This window comes from Spea bombifrons, chromosome 1 (genome assembly GCF_027358695.1).
Source record: "Spea bombifrons isolate aSpeBom1 chromosome 1, aSpeBom1.2.pri, whole genome shotgun sequence".
NCBI classification, from domain to species: Eukaryota; Metazoa; Chordata; class Amphibia; order Anura; family Pelobatidae; genus Spea; species Spea bombifrons.
This window is the reverse complement of record NC_071087.1, coordinates 84,090,253-84,107,930: the sequence shown is the minus strand read 5'-3', so window position 1 is coordinate 84,107,930 and position 17,678 is coordinate 84,090,253. Positions and strand designations below refer to the sequence as shown.

The 17,678-nt window shown below is 39.3% G+C and overlaps 1 protein-coding gene across 1 annotated transcript; it reads left to right on the top strand.

Annotated features, from left to right (window-relative positions):
• The first annotated feature begins 10,483 nt into the window (after positions 1-10,483).
• PLVAP (plasmalemma vesicle associated protein) lies at positions 10,484-17,403 on the top strand. The gene is made up of 5 exons (XM_053465771.1): positions 10,484-11,050; positions 13,966-14,071; positions 15,391-16,097; positions 16,656-16,683; positions 17,220-17,403. The coding sequence occupies exons 1-5, from the start codon at positions 10,670-10,672 to the stop codon at positions 17,261-17,263; spliced, it is 1,266 nt and encodes a 421-aa protein (XP_053321746.1). The 5' UTR covers positions 10,484-10,669; the 3' UTR covers positions 17,264-17,403.
• The last annotated feature ends 275 nt before the right edge of the window (positions 17,404-17,678 follow it).

Genomic DNA, 17,678 nt, shown 5'->3' with positions numbered 1-17,678 from the left:
GAGTGTGACTACTGAGTATGTCCAAGATGTTTACATACTAATGCTTTGGGCTTTTTAGTAGAAGCAGCCGGGGGATGAGTTAGAAGTCTCGTTTTCTAACCCAATACCTAAGCAAAAGAATGTAGTGCTTTAGAAATAGATTCTATTGAAAAATAAACAAAGAAATGTGTGGGACATGACTATTCATCGTGTAGATACACCTAAAATATGATTCAACCATTTACTACCTAAAATGTGGGTAAAAATTTTTTTTTTATAATTATGTTTTAGTTAATGTTGTGTAGTTCGTGAGGTTGTGGTTAGTTAGTGGATAATTAGATATATAGCTTTAGGGTAAGGATAAAGGTTAGGGAAGGAATTAAAAAAATCAAAACCTAAAACCTGGGAACTCTCCAGGTTTGACCCGGAGATTGCCGGGTGAAGCACCGCTTCTACCGTTTTCGGGGTCAAGACCTGAATGTCACGAACCGGGTCCATACAGACGACTGTAAAGACCCAGAGCGCCCAAAGATTGTGTGTAGGAGTTACGGTGCAGTAGCGGAGTTGGACAGGGCCTGGTAAGGGCGACAGCACTCTCCCGGTGGGTATCTAGGGTTGTGCAGCCACATATCAGCGCCCTGACATAGCAGCGGATGATGGCAGAACAGAGCAGAACTTGGAGATATCCTGCAGGCACCCTGGAGCAGGCATGAGACATAGCACTGGAATCATGTGCAGGCTGCTGCAGGCTGGAAGTACGGAAGCTAAGCAGAGTAACAGCAGAAACATAGCAAGCAAGGGGGACAGAGCAAGGAGCATAACCAAACAACACATGACAAGAATACACATAAACCACAGGACCAAACAGGACTAGCCTAGGACTAGGACTATTGGAGATTCCATCACATTTTATGGCCATAGTATGCTTAGCCCACCACTACGCCAAAGTACTCCAATGACAGTGGGTCCTAATGCTAAATTCCTGCCTACAGAGGTACTAAACAAACCAAACATGAAATCCAAACACATAGCACTGAGACATACCTTTAGACTGCTGACTGAAACAAACAGAACACACGGGTGGGGCACACCTTATAAAGGAAACAGAGCTGAAGCAAAGAGCAAGACTGGAATCAAGGAATCAGAGGTTCAGGACAGAACATATGGAAATCCAGAAATTGACCACAGCAAGACAGGGAAACAAAAGACATGCAGCTCCGCAGCCTGGGAAGAGCGTGACACCGAATCCTCCGGGTCGCAGGAGCAGGGTCTTGACACGCCTCGCTCGCCAGCCATTTTCCCTGTAAATGGGGGTGTTTCTCGCTGACGTCAGCGGGAACACCCCCGACATCAGCAGGAACGCCCCCCCCCCGACATCAGGGGGCACTGGAAAAAAAGAATGTATAATTTGTATGGGTACGCCACACATTCAAATGAAGAATACGTTTAACAAACATATGGTAAAAATGGCAAGAAGGCCCCAGTCTGTAGGCTTGAAAAAACAGTGCATTTTTTACATGTTTCAATACAACAGAAGCAATCAATCTTTTTTCCACGGGTACCCCTCAAAAGGGTTGACAGATTCATGCCTTAGCAGAGAATATGTTTCATTCTAACCCCCCCCCCGTTGATATTTGTACTGAAAGAATGACGTTTTTTTGACAAATTAATAGAATGATTAGTATGTCTTTACATGTCTTTTTAGTATGTCTTAGTATGCCATCTAGCGGCCAAAAGAGAGTAGGAGAAATGAACAATGCACAGCTGGGTGCTTCACTGTTCATCAAAAGCTACCAAATATGTTGGTACATCACTACAATCTTACTAATAATATCATGGAGGTCTCCTCCTCAATCTTGCACTGCCATTACTCCTGAATCGCTCCCACAATATCATTGAAACTCTATCACCTGTTATTTCCTTGCTATATATATATACTGATATTAGCTTTCTTCCCTTTTGGCACAGTAAGGTACTAGTTGATGCTATAAAAACAGCACATTCACCCTCATCTCCCTCTCTTCCTTTGTCATGCCATCTGATGTTAGTAATCCTCCCAGATAAAAAGATTGCAATCTGTTATAATTTTGGCTCTACTTTAATGAATAGGCGAACCAAATGTAACACAGATGTTCGGGTCATGCGGGCCCCTTTTTCAGTGTGCAAATAATTTCCTGAAAAAGTAGGCCTTTATTGCACGTTGATAAAGGGGCCTGCGTGCCCTGAAACGTTTGTGTTCCATTTGGTCTGTATAACCATGCTACTAAAGTAATGACTTGAGTCGCACTTTTACATATTTGCGTGCGCTTGTTTTTTTTCTGCATTCTTTACTCTGATCTAAGACCTTCCAGAGCAAGGGGTGACATTTGCCTATAGCAGCACATAGCAGCATATCTATGAACGTTTGGTAATGTAAGTACTATCCCAACACTTTGCTGTTATTGGACTATAATTTAGGCTGTTGGTGTTCCTCGTTTAAGGATAATCTGATTCTTGTGGGACCTTGGTTTAAAGTCTATACTCCTGGGCTACACCACTCCAAATACTCAAAAAAGTATAGCCCAGCAATGTTATTATTCTTTGTTTAAATGTGGTAACTTATATAACTTGCATATAGCTCAGAAACAAAACAAATTAAATGTATACAGTACTTCTACTTGTATCCCACATAAAACAAAATGATAGTCTGGCTAGGAGATAAGTAGGACTCCAGAAACTCATATGTGAATAGTAGATATTATAATTAATATACTATTATTATTATTATTATAGTAGTTGTCTGCCATCTGGTTCTTATCTGCAGTAACTTAATAACTTTATTACCTGATTGTGCGCAGAACCCAAAATAAAATATTATTAATATTGTTTTATGATTTTATAATATTATAATGATTAGCATGGTTGAGGTCCACATCCAGGTGGTCCATATTTGTGTGCCTTCCACCCTTTTCCCCCACACATCTTGATACTAGGAGAGGTAGCTGGCTACAGCACAATGAAAACAAGAACCACAAAAGGACACCTACGTGGTTTATGGATCTGTTTAACTCACAGCCTCGCTACAAATGTTTTTGGTTAAAGCTTGGTTTAGACTAGAAAGAACGCAGGTTGCTTAACAAAGTTAAATAAATATTTACCATTCCTTTGTTAAACTATAAAAAGTTAAATTTCTTACTATGTGCTTAAATATATAATTCCGATGTTATTGGTTAGAGGCATAATTTGGGAGCTAATGGGGGAAAAGCCCTAGCTTGTTAGCTTATGTCAAGTCTTGGATATCTGGAGCAGTGGTTTCAAGTCTGTACAAGCGACTCTATTGGTCGCCAGCAAGGGGCTCGTCTGGCATAAACCAATTGGTTGATGCCAGAGAAGGCCCCTGCAGGCGACCAATAGGCTCACTCACACGGCCCTTTAACCCCTGACGGTGCAACTTTATTTCCCTGTCTTGCTGTGGTCCACCTCTGGATTTCTGGATGTTCTGTCCTGAACCTCTGATTCCTTGATTCCAGTCTTGCTCTTTGCTTCAGCTCTGTTTCCGTTATAAAGGTGTGCCCCACCTGTGTGTTCTGTTTGTCTGCAGTCTACAGGTATGTCTCTCTGATATGTGTTTGGAGTTCATGTTTAGTTCCTCTGTAGGCATGGTTTAGTGCTAGGACCCACCGTCATTGGAGTATTTTGGAATAGTGGTGGGCTAAACATACTATGGCCATAAGATATGACGGAATCTCCAATAGTTATCATATAGCCCTAGGCTAGTTCCTGTATGTATGTGTGTCAGCCTGTGATGTCTTGTAACCCGGGTAGAGGGGTGTCCTGTCTTGTAACCCCGGTACAGGGGTGTCCTGTTCGTGTCGGATCTTGAGTATTGCTTGTTTTGTTCCCTGTTGTGCCCAGTATTATGTATATCTTGTCTGGTTATGCTCCTTGCTGTGTCCCCCTTGCTTGCTATGTTTCTCCTGTACTCTGCTTAGCTTCACTACTCTCAGACTGCAGCATCCTGCACATGATTCTAGTACTATGTATCATGCCTGCTCCAGGGTGCCTGCAGGATATCTCCAAGTTCTGTTCTGTCATCATCAGCTGCTATGTCAGGGCCCTGGGATGTGGCTGCACAACCCTAGATGCCCACCGGGAGAGTGCAGTCGCCCCTGCACCAGGCCCTATCTAACTCCGCTACTGCACCGTAACTCCTGCACACAATCTTTGGGCGCTCTGGGTCTTTACAGTCGTCTGTATGGACCCGGTTTGTGACACTATACTTGACACAGCTAATACAATATGACCAAACATATATGTACACCTCTCCTAATTACCGAGTTTAGGTGTTTGACCAGAAGTGGGATTAGTTTCTAGACACTGTGACACTTTAATTGCGGTACCTCTAGAAGATCTTCCCTCTGATGCTACCAGAGTATTTTTACAAGACAAAGCACAGGAGCCACCTACTGGATGCTTAACCTTGTTATCAACTGCTTTTACAGTAATTTGGATGATGCATACTTTTTTGTATACTAGTACGGGATGAAAATGCTTCAACATTATTGTAGGTTTAACAGAAAAAAAAATCTAATTTTCATAATGATATAAACAACACATATTCTGTGGCATAAATTAACACATTTATACTTATCTTTTTAATATTACAGACATTATAGCAGTGCATCAAGTATAAAAATAGTTGGGCAAATATTTGCCTCGAGTGGGAGGAAGAATTAACATTTGGTAACATAAGCTTTGACACAAGGCCTTGTGTTGTACACTCCATAAGGTTCTTTGGGTCATTATAAGTATATCCCTCTCCTCCAGATAGATAGTACTGTATTTCAGGGAAAAAACAAAAGCTCAGTGGCAAAGATACCTCATGTCTTATTTTTTTTTTTAAAGTTTAACTTAACATTTGTTCTAGCAAAGACCACAATCATATACTTTTGTTGTGGAAAAATCAACGTGAAACAGTTGGTCCAAATTGAGTGAATTATTTTATTCAAAGGGCTTACAACGGAGTGATATACAAATAGACATGCACTTAGTGTAACCCGAGAGAGAGCTCTCTGGTGATCAAGATAAATAGGGACTTTTTATAGTCTCAATGATGTCAACACCTATCACACACAGAAAGCACAAATTTGAATATTGTGAAGCAAGTCTTCTTTATCTCATGGACCAGCAGATTGGGTGTAGCAGGTCTTCTTATCTTGTGTTCTAGTAGCTTGGGTGCAGTTCTCTCTGTACTTTAAAAAATTATCTTGTTGTTCAGTAAAAAGTTTTATAATGTGTAAGTGAAATGCTGGAATTGTTTAATTTCTTTAACATTTCTCACCCTTTTGATAATATTATTATCACACATATATGTTCCTGACTAGCCTTCCTATTTGAAGTGACTCATTGGACAGCCCATACTTCATAAAGTACACAGTTGAGCTGCATAAGTTAGGGGATGCAAGCATCCATTCCTGACTGCCTTATAGTCGTCACTTCACCTAAGCATTCACACATCTTTATTGGATTCACATACTTCACACACTCTTATCTATCTAATATGATAGCAACAGCTCGCCAAAGATGCACCACGGCTCAAGGATCGCTCTGGGTCCTATTGTGAAATCACTCGCAGGACATAATCTTCTTCCTAGAGCGGTGCTCAAATTGCTGTAGTACACCTGTGGGGTCCTTTTTAGAAAAGGGGTTGTCCACCACCCAATCATCCAGGGAACTGAGGAATGTTCAGGAAGATCAGGCGGTCGAGCTGAGCTTATATTTTGTAGCTGTTATGTCGTCTTTCTTAAAGGGTGGATGAAGCGTCTTTACTGCAACGAGAAATGCAACAGGTTAATAATTTCCAAGCAATAATAAGCACTACAATCAATCCTATCACTACCACCATGATTTCCCAGCCATCTGTGGAACCACTGCATATTATCATACAATTTAGTCTCACAATTCCACGTGTCATGTTCTCCTTTGTCGGGACAGGCACACTTCGGGGCACAACGTGCTTCCATGGCTGCACAATAACACAGGTTATTACAATTTTAATTTTTATCACAAGACTTCTCATCATATTCCATATTGAATATCAGTGTAGCGTTCCTATAATCTGTCTCTCCGACATGTACTTTAGGTAGGCTGACTATGTGATCTTGCAATACATCTGTGTGATTAACATACATGGGTCCTACACATATGGTGGGTGGAGTGAGTATACCAACAATTTCTAAGAATGTTCCTGAGTCTGAGATGGCATTGTGATTAGTGTGTTTTGTGTCTATTTTGGCCTCATAGCTATAATCTGTGAGGTTAAGATCATTCATTGATATTGGGATACCAATCAAAGGGATTCCTTTGTGATTTGCAAAGGTTGGTAGTTTTCAGCTGTTTGGCTGTTTGTTCGTGCAGAAGCCAGATGGAGTTTTTCTGCCGTACTCCTTATACCTGTAGATGACATAGTATACAAAAGAGCAAACAAGACAGCACATGCATTTTGAAAATCTTTCAATCCTCCTTGTCCCGAGTGGCCTCACCCTTTTGGTACAGGCTTGTATCACCGACCTGAACTTTCTTACAGTGGGAGGCGTGGATCCAATTAAGCCTCCCTTTCACCTTGACTGAGGTGGGTGTGGTCAGTATCACCTGGTGTGGGCCATCAAAACGGGGTTCCAGATGTTTTCTCACGTATCTCCGTATCACTACCCAGTCTCCAGGTTGTAGGGTGTGAGTTCCGGTCGTTTCTTGTGGATCTGGTAAAGAGGAGAAGACTTTGCCATGCAAATTAGTCAGTTGTTTATGCAGATGTATAAAATAATCTGTTAAGGAAGCGTACTGTCCATGTAGCTCTTGTGGAAAGAAAAGGCCTGTTAGAGGTGGCCTGCCAAACAGAATTTCAAACGGTGAAAGTCTATGTGTTCCCTTTGGTGTGTGCCTTATTGCAAAAAGGGCTAAAGGTAAGGCTTGTACCCAAGTAAGTTTTGTTTGCTCACAGATCTTAGCTATTTTATTTTTCAAGACACCATTTGCTCTTTCAACCTTCCCTGATGCTTGTGGGTGGTATGGAGTATGTAGGTATTGGTTAATCTGTAACCCTTTCAGCATCTCTGCAAAGACCTGCCCAGTAAAGTGTGTCCCTCTATCTGATTCCACAGTCTCAGGTAGGCCGTATCTACACACAATTTCAGCTATCAGTTTCTTAGCTGTCACTGCCGCTGTCGCCTTGGCGACAGGCCAAGCTTCTACCCAAGAGGAAAACATATCCACACATACCAGGACATATTCATAGACACCACACTTAGGTAACTGAATGTAGTCTATCTGCAGTCTCTGAAAAGGGTAATCGGGTCTTACAAGGTGTTTCATCTGTACCTTAGTCAGTTTACCCGGATTGTGCTTTGCACAAATCATACATTTTGCACACCAATCTGTTGCGAATTGTGGAAAACCTGGTGCAACCCAGAACTTATTGACAGTGGTAATCATTCCCCCTTTGGAAATATGAGAGGGGAGATGAGATATGTTTACCAAAACAGGGTACAAAGCTGGAGGTGCACACAATCTACCATCCTCATGTTTCCAAACATCATTCTCTTGCTTACAGCCTAGGTTTTCCCATTTACTGTGAGTCTGAGTGCTTGCCTGTTGCTGTAAATTCACGAGAGTATCCATTGTCAAATGCTCATTATTGTTAAGTGACTCTCGGAGAAGCCTAAGGGCTGCCTTTTTGGCTGCTTCGTCAGCCCTGTTATTACCCATAGTGATGGGATCTGTTGCTCGCTGATGCGCCTGACATTTAATAACAGCTATAGATTTAGGTAGTTTCACCTTGTCTAGTAGGTCATGTATGAGGTCTGCGTGTTTTACCACATTTCCACTGGAGGTTAGAAACCCCCTGTGTTCCCACAAAAAACCAAAGTCATGCAGGACTCCGTAGGCATAACGGGAGCCTGTGTAGATGTTCACAATTTTTCCCTCTGCCAGCTCACAGGCTTTAATCAACCATTTACAGCAGGTATTAGTTGTTCTCTGACAGGGTAGACTGAGGCCTGGGGCAGCGTTTGCTGCTCAGTCATCGTACGGACCTCATCCTGGTTTATCTTGGGAGTAATCAAAAGCTCACCTTCTGCACCACAGAAGACCCTCAGGGAGGTATAAATTCAGGGATAGCTGCATTAAGACTGGATTCAACATATGTTGGAGGTGGAGGGTTATTCAAGAGTGCCAGATCTCCAGTGGGATATATCCCAGCTGAACTAGAAGACACTTTAGATCTTGCCCCAGAGTTTGATGGACCAGGACGCACTTTGGGTCTTGCCCCAGGGTCTGATGAGCCAGTAGGCACATTAAATCCTGCCCCGGGGTCTAATGGAATGCTCTGGGTACTTGAATCAGGGACCTCTGGGTCCACTGTAGCGGGCTCCAAAAGAGAAATTGCAAGCTGTTCTATGTTAACCATCTCTTCCTCCTCCTCCTCAAGCTGCCCATTATTTCCTGACTGGTTTATTTTCTGGGCCTTAGTGCCCACTGTAAAAATGCCTGGGGCCTTTTGCTGTCTCTTATGGGCCTCTACTATCCACCTTGACCAGGCGGCCTTCTCACTTGGCTCTGTAAGTTTAGATTTGTAATTTTTATAAAGGTGAACCCAACAACTTACATCAAAGGTTCCCTCTTTAGGAATACACAAATCCATGCCCCTAGTCAGCTTGTACCATTTAGGTAACTGCTTGCTGACCCACTTGCCATACTTTAACTTCATCTCCTCTTTTGGGGTAGAAGGAGAGATAGGACGTCCATTCCTTTTATCTGGTGATCGGCCAGACACGTATGCCGCAACTGTTTCCCATAGCCCGGCTATGATGGACGGGACTCTTACCCACTTCTCTCAGTATACCAGCGGCTATACCTTATGGCGTGTGGCTGTCAGGGAAATTCCCACACCACGTATCCCCTCTTCTAATCTCCAAATCTTCCAACAAAGCCAAGCCACAACTAACAAACTAAAAACTCCTAAAAGTACTTGTCCTCGAATATCATCTAGGCAAAACCACAAAAGTACAGTGTCCTCTAGGCTAGTAGTATTTGTCATAGAGAAACAAACCAGCTGCAGCTTTGGAACATGCCCTTAAGATAAGATGCGGATCCTAAACCAGCGTTGCACAGAGCGACAGGCCAGTAAAGTCACCACACCAAATCACCGTTAACCTTCAATCTTTGTCCCTCAGCTGCCCAGGCAGTAGTTAGTGACAGCTTTATCAATTTCAGAAGATAGAAAACATCCGTGTCTGAGGGCGATAGGGCCCTCTTACTTAGCACACCAACTACCCCCACTTGCGTTCTCCACTGGGTGGAGGGGCGTCTTGAGGCAGCGCAATCACTCAGCCGTAAAGGACCTCTTTCACCCAAAGGTATCTGGACACCGGTATTCCCATTCACTCACACAAGCATATCCAAAAGTGTTAGTAAACAATTTACAACTGTTTCAGGTTCTTGGGAACTGTACTCACGACAATAGAACAGAGGGATTAGGAGCATGATAGGAGTGTGATTTCTAACAGCAAGCACAGTCCCATCATGCCTAGGTACCAGCATTTACTGGTTGCCTGGGTATGTTAGCAATCATACTCCTATCATGCCAAGTCATATTGCAAAATTTTTTTTTCCACTTGTGGTGTGTTACCTACTTTTATTAAAAATATGAGTTTTTATTATTATTTTTAAAGGTGGGGGGTCATTTTCGGTTTTGGCTAAGTGAACCATGAATGTTTTGGTCCAGAATTTTCATTTTGGTGGATCCCTAGAATAAATAGAACTATTTCATTTTTAATTATCCTGAATCCTGAATTTGTAGTCACAAAACTTTCTAGGCCCAGAAATCAGTGAGAGGAAAAGTAAAGGTTTTTATTTACTTCATTTTAATCTGCATATTTTATTAAAGGCCATATTTTCTCACAGTGACAAATGAGTGCGGCCCTCGCACGTATACAATTCTGATGAAGTGGCCCACTGCAGAAAAAACTTGGACGCCCCTGTACTAGAGTATACTTTTTAAATGGCCTTACTACACAAGTCACATTCATTATAATTATTTACCTATTCCCAATATATCCAAAATCAGTGACTGATAAACTTAAAGATCCCTCTTCTGCACACCCTACGCCTGCACTGTGTATAAGATACTGCTTATCAAAATAAGCATGCTTTGGAATTTATGTAATTCAGAACTCTAATTATACGTATTTAGATTTACAATAAAAATTGTGACAAAAGTATAATTGGAAACACAAGATCAACAAAAGCAAAAGGAGCTGGGAGTTGGCTCAATGTCGATCGTATGCGTGAAAATATGTCTTGTTCATTACTATTTGTAACAATAGACCATTTCTCGGTCTAGGCTGTTATTTGAGGAAGTCAGGGTATCCTGAGTGTCAGGAAGGAGCCAGGCTTGGGAAACTCTTCAAGAAACTTATATAAACAGTCGCTTAAGTGACTTCTGTGACCAACCCCACCCTGTGTGTCAGACCTTCTGTAGATAAATGTGATGATCCAAAACCTTTTTAAGATAAGAAGTCTAGACTCTCTCAGGCTTATTGTTTGCCGGTGTTTTCTATGAAATACCACTTGCTGGTACCAAGACACCGGTGAGAATCAAGGGGCTGAATCCAAATCCAGAAGAAGGCAATACGTACACCAGCCTACCAGAACCATGGACAAAAGTTATGCGATGGCCAAGTTTGGACTGGAGTCCAAAGAGATGTTACGATCTAACCAGAAAGACTGCTGGTATTACGTGAAATATTTCTTCCTTTTTACGTCCATCATCCAGTTTCTCATCATTTTGGGGCTGGTGCTTTTTATGATTTATGGTAATGCTCATGCTTCAACAGAGACCCGACTTAAAAATGTAGAAAGCCACAACCTTAAACTATTGGGAGATATAAAAACACAAGAGAGAGTTGTCCAAATGCTCAGCATTAATCTAACCCGGGCAGAGAAGGAGAAGAATTTGTTGTACGTCATGCTAGAAGGAAAAAAGAAAGAGCTAGTCTCCATGAATGCAACAGTTATGATCCAGGCTGCCAAAATAGTAAGTGAAATAACTGTATGAATGAAAACCTCTTTAAAACTGGATGATATTAAATCAGTTCCTTCCAAAATTGTTTCATGAGGTTGGATTGAACAAGAGTTATATAATCAAAAGGCTTCATGTTAACAATTTTCAAGAATTTAACTTGAGATGTAAAACACGTTCCACCATTATTTTCATGTTCTGCATTCTATGGCGATGACATGTGCTTATAATGAAATGTACTTTGAATTTGTTTTTCTAGTATTGTATTGCAAGTAAACCTTCATGTGCTTGATAATGTTGTGTACTCAACTAGTGCATTATATGTAGGTAACACTTTTTAATTATTAGTTCAGGTTTTATATAGGTAGATAAGCATTTAGACTCTGCAGGATGGCTGCAGATACCTGTATAAAAAAAAGAGCTGCGGACTTCAAATAGAAAATATGGTTTGTATACAGGAGCTATAAAACCAACAGCTTCTTTGCTTAGCTGCTTTGAATACTGTGAGCATTTTTGGTTGTAGGAAAAAAGTCACAAGACATATATATATATATAAATATGATCATAAATATCTATAAATATCAAATATATTTTTTAAGTTATTTCTGTAGGATAACTCTCCATTGTTCTTTATATAACAATTACCCTTTAGCTAAAGTAATGTATTCATGTGATTTGTCTCTTTTGTTTTGATGGGTTTTTATACTTAATCTTAAAAGGTAAATGAGAAAACCAAGTCTGTGAGTCATGTACTAAAGAAGGTAGAATCGGGTTAACCTCAATAACAATGGTGCATTTATAGCAAATTCAGAGAGGTTCCGTGCCACAAACGCTATCATTCTAAATTGTGTACGTCGTGTACATACACTAAATACACACCACTTGCACACCCTAAACACACATGTACCCCACAGGCATAGTCTCTGCATCCTGTATTCTTCATGATCTCTCTGTCTCATGATATTCCTTTAAATCAAATTGGTCCAGATGGATTGAAATTCGAGATTCTAACGCCAATAACTAAAGAATGCCTTTGATTATTTACATGCAGAGAATGTACATGCAGAGCAGACTCCAACTAATATTAAACATTAAAAAATACAATTTGGGGGACTAGACTGTTCCTTTAACATGTTACTCAGTATAACTGAGGTTAGACTAATACTAGTCAATAGCGAAGTTAAGAGCCCTGGACGTAATTCTGTAACTATAGCTATGTTTTTTTTCATGCTGTTTGACCTTTTTTTCTGCATACTAACCGCACATGGAATTGTTTCATCTTAATGTCATTCATTATTTTGCAATTCCAAGCAAAATGTTGCGGCTTTATTTTTGCTTGTGTTTCTTCAAGATATAGGTTACCTATCATATGCATAATGAAGAAGTAGCATCTCAATCTTGATCGACATAAATCAAGACTGATTGACTGAATTGACTGTTTAAAAGTTGGCTAGAAATCATAGGAGTTGTTGGTTATGCAAATCTGGATAGCTACTTATTGTTCTCCTTATTTGAGCAGAATTCATGGTTTCTGTCCTCACAGTGCAATTGATTTGGATTCAGTACAGATAAACTTCAAAAGAGGAAACGAGATTTTGACTTGTAATTAAATGATTTTAAAAAGTATGCATTGTTTCAACATCTCCTGCGGCATTTATTTTCCACGGAACTATCAATAATATGTCAGGCTTTTCTTTGTACTTTTTGGGTTACTTATTTTTCTTGCTACTTTTTTTCTGTATTTCAGCAAATGCTTAATAACCAACTGTCTTTTTAAATAATAAAGCAAATTGAAAAACAAAATCCTCATTGTCCTCGTTGTTCAACAACTTTGGTGCCTTAGACCTTCCCTTACGAAAAATTACTGCAGTTTTTCTGAAGTAATACTGCTATTTTTTGGACATGAAAAAACTGCAATACTGCACTTTTACTGCAGTATTACTGCACATTTACTGCAGTTTTACTGCATTTGTACTTCACTGTACTGCAGTTTTACTGCACATTTACAGCACTTTTTTTTTATATTGCAAACCTACAGTTGTACTTCAATGTACTGCAGCTTTATTGCATTTGTACTTCCGTACAAAAATAACTGCAGTAAAACTGCAGTACAGTGAAGTACAAATGCAGTAAAACTGCAGTAAATGTGCAGTAAAACTGCAGTAAATGTGCAGTAATACTGCAGTAAAAGTGCAGTATTGCAGTTTGTTCATGTCCAAAAAACTGCAGTATTACTTCAGAAAAACTGCAGTAATTTTTTTGTAAGGGTTTAGAAGAGAGAGTCCTTCATTGGGACACAAATCCATCTCTCCCTCTTTCCTTCACTGAAGTCCCTCTTTTCAAGGAGCTCAGAGTGTTTGCTGGGTATAAGGGTATTACACCGGTGCCTCTTCTTTAGGGGCCCTAAGTGAAAATGTTTAAAGGGATCCCACCTTAAGTATAATTTTTTTTAAAAAAGATAAGGGCCAAGCTTGACTGAATCCTCTGTAAACTTAATGGAAAATCAATACTTTATTTCCTCCAGTTTCACCCCTAATTTATTTGACCCCATTACCTTCTTTAAATCACCAATAAATCCCCTTAAATGATACTCCTTGATTTGTCCCATTTCCACTTTTCTCAAACAGAACACATTTTAGAGTTTTCATATACTATACTATAAATATATTGATCATCTTTTATACTGTTATGTTTCTCTGTGCATAACTCTGCTTCTAGCAGGTGAAAGTATTAAGAGTGCATGAATAAGGTCCAGAAAAACAAACAGATCTTGGCATTACTGCCTTAATATATACAGTGTGGAGGACTAAGGACCAAGATGCATATCACACAGTTATGCTAGTGATACTTCTGCTTATCCTATTTTTTATGTATGTTTCCGCTAGTAGCATTGCTCTCTTATTCAGACAACTGTATTTTTTTTTATACAGGTTGAACTGACTAGACTAACCTCAAAACTTGTGACAAATCAAACACCTGCACCAAAGTGTGACTCCTGCAATGAAGCTATCCAGAAGATAAACAATACATGGTTTGGTGAGTTATTCAAACACAGACCAACATAAATCCATGTACCATCAGTACCATCAGTACCATCTGCTTTACCCTAGGTAGCCATTGAATGCTTGATTTAAAGCTAAATGATCCTCTCTCAGTAATGGACTCTTTCCTGATATAACTTTTAAACTTTTGCCCCTATAATTTAAGACTATGTCCTCTTATTGTGGTAGTTTCTCTTCTTTTAAATATACTCTACTTCTCTGTCGTGCTGATTCCCTTATTTAAATGTTTCTATTATATGTGATGTATTTAAATGTTTCTATTATATGCCCCCTGTCTCTTCTTTCTGGTAAATTGTATCCTGTAATCCATAAACCATTTAAGTAGCCTTTCTCTGAACTTTCTCCAGCATATCAATATCCTTCTGGAGATACGGTCTCCAATACTGTACACAATACTCCAAGTGAGGTCTCACCAGTGATCTGTACAACGGCATGAGCACGTCCCTCTTTCTACTGCTAATACCTCTCGCTATACAACCAAGCATTCTGCTAGCGTTACCTGCTGCTCTACTGCATTGTCTGCCTACCTTTAAATAATACCTTGAAATAATAATAATACGTAAATGTATATTATTGTAAGTATGTGTAAGCATGTGTATGTGTGTTAGTGTGTGTACATAAGTGTGTTAGTGCGTATGTTGGGAGGCAAGGGATACTTGGCATCTAGCCCAATGTGCCAGAAGGTGCCAGAATGCCCTGCTCTTACACATATAAGCACACACTATATCCTTCAACTTCCTTGTCCCAATAACCCTAGGGTCGCCCCTGACACTCTAACACCACACTCATGATAATACCATACACACTGACAAAAAATGCTAATGCACATATTCATGCTAACACTTTTATTTTCAATCTCTGTGCTACTACCATTGTGTGGTCAGGTAAAGTGACCCTTCTGGGTTTCTCAGTTTCTCTGGTGACTGCGACTAGGACAGTTGGGATCTGGGCTATTGTACACAGATCTCCACATTAATATATATATATATACACATTTGATAGTGACTGTAACATGTAACTACAAAAGGAGCTTCTTACTGGCACAAAAATCTAAAGTTTAAATTTGTAAAATGTTATATTTTTTTTATACGTGTTTTAAAACCAGTCCCTCTACAATAATCTTAAATACCTAAAGTGTGGAAAAATGCAAGTAAAGTTCTTTTGAGATTTGTACTTTCTCCAGATATAATCCATTCCTAGGATTATCCATGCTATATCACATTGCAACTCCCTTACCTCCTTTATTCCTTTTTCTCATTTGCATCTCATTCTCACTTTTCTCTTCTGAAACAGTTGACAAGTTACTATGCCAAAATGAGAAAGAACGTATTTTGTCTGAATACAGAACATATAAGGAAACTTGCAACAAGACAGTAGATAATGTGAGCAGTAGGCTTAGACAGGCTGAATCTGAAAAAGACAAGTATCTGACGCAGACCAACACACTTAGGAAGGAAAAGTTGGACTTAATTGCACAGATGGACATGTTCCAGAGATCCTGCACAACTATTGAAAATAAATTTAAGGAAGAACTTGATCTCCTGAAACAGAACTTTGAGACAGCTCTTAAGAACACTCTGCCAGATGTGTGGAACATTAACTATCAACGATCTAAGTATGAAGCCATTCAACAAGCCTGTAATCCTTTACCCTCTCAAATCACCAGCAACATAGACCAAGCTTTAACTCGCTTGAGGCAGTATGTCACATCCACTTTCAATGAAAACAGCCTCTTGAAGGTCAACAACCAAAGGAGCACTGAAGATCTGAGGAAATGTAGCCAAGAGAAAGAAGAAATCTTACAGAGCAAGCGTGATGAGCTGTCTACTATGCAAAAGAATTCCAATATGAATCTAATGAAGATTCAGGAGGAGAAGAATAGGATGAAGATAGAGAAGGATGAAGTTGACAGGAACCTTAAAGAGACACACAACTCTCTGACTAGGACCAGTATGCAACTAGTGGGATTGATGGAAGAGTTACAACGCTGCATTAAGAAAGTAAGTTATATACACATTTTTGGGAAATTTAGTCAAGGGCCAATATTTTTACAATGTGAAATGTCACTCCGAGATGACTTAAGAACATTTTGTTTTCGGTTTCCAAAAACATCGATCTAATGCCATTCTTCTGTTTTTGGCCATAATAAAAATCTGTTTTGGATTTATTTGCATTGCCAACTTAATTATAAATTATTTTTATTTAATAAATTATATATAAAATAATTATGTGTAAGAGACACAAAAAAAGTATATTAAAGACCTGATTTCCATCATGAATCCTCTAGAATCCTTTCTATACAAAGCAAGTCTACTTGTTATTTTGGGTTTTTTTCATAGATCCTTCGAATTTCAAATAGTCACTTTTGATGTGGTTAGTAGCATGGCTATAGAGTGGGATTTTAATGAGACATTGTAGGTAATTTTGTGGTTATTAAGGATTATAAATGTAATTTTGTAAGGATTTTGGTAAATAATATTTAATTACACATTTCTTTGCTGTTTGTGTAATTATTAGTATTGCTTTGTTACACTCACACTCTATTTTTCTCTTTACAGGATCCATTAGGCCCTGGTACAGGTGTGGGTAAGTATGTTACTTAAAGTACTTATAATCAGCTGCTGTGCATGGCGAATGCCTGCACTCATACATTTAACCTGGTGGATCAACCTGCGCCCTTCAAATTTGGATTCCTATTTTTCTATTTATTTGTAGTCTATTGCTATATATACAGCTTCTGTTCAGTTGAGATTGGCCTGTTAGTTCCTTTATTTTTCTCCCTGTCCGTCGTGCCTAGTCACTGTATATATCGCTTATCATTTACACTCAACCTGCATCAACCCACTTTTAAGTTGATGCACATTTGCCTGTATTTTTTTTATATATATATATCTGTCTCTGTCTAGATGATTGTCTCTTACTTGTGTGTATTCTTGTCACTACCTACCCACCTATGTATCACTATACTACTTGAAACACCTGGTGACTTAATGTTCCAGCATTAGAAAACATTTAAAAATAGTTTCAACATAATATGTGCCTCTATTTATTATACTTTAAGAGTTAAACAGAAAGAAGAGATTATTGACGTACAATATTTTAATTATGACTTTTATCTGCAGCACCAAACCCATTAAACCAGGAGGTTAAGAAGACAGTGACATAAATGGAGGAATGGCATTCCAAGTTCTGAAAATAACCTCCTCGCGGATTGCAAAAATACAATCAAAACTAAAAGACGTTTGATCAAACATCTGCTAGATTCATTATCATTACTAAACCAATGGAACCAGTCTAATAGGCCTAGAAATTAAATGTCTCTCTCCCTCCTTCTCTATCTCTCTTCTCTCTCTCTCTCTCTCTCTCTCTCTCTCTCTCTCCCTGTGCAAAAGCTTTAGGTAGGTGTGAAAAAAGGTTGTAAAGTAAGAATGCTTTAAATAAATTCAAACCGAGTGAATGGAGGAAAAATCAGAATATTTGATGTGATCAACATTTATCCTCAAAACAGAATCAATTCTTCTATGTACACTTACACAAATGTCAGGTATTTTGTAGGCACATAGTCAGGTGTATGATTAAAC

Bases quoted from the DNA above. Each gene is read 5' to 3' on its own strand.
- PLVAP (XM_053465771.1), top strand. From the start codon at position 10,670: ATGGACAAAAGTTATGCGATGGCCAAGTTTGGACTGGAGTCCAAAGAG. The intron at 14,072-15,390 runs GTGAGTTATTCA...CTTCTGAAACAG, and splicing joins GATAAACAATACATGGTTTG to TTGACAAGTTACTATGCCAA. The intron at 16,684-17,219 runs GTAAGTATGTTA...TTTTATCTGCAG, and splicing joins AGGCCCTGGTACAGGTGTGG to CACCAAACCCATTAAACCAG.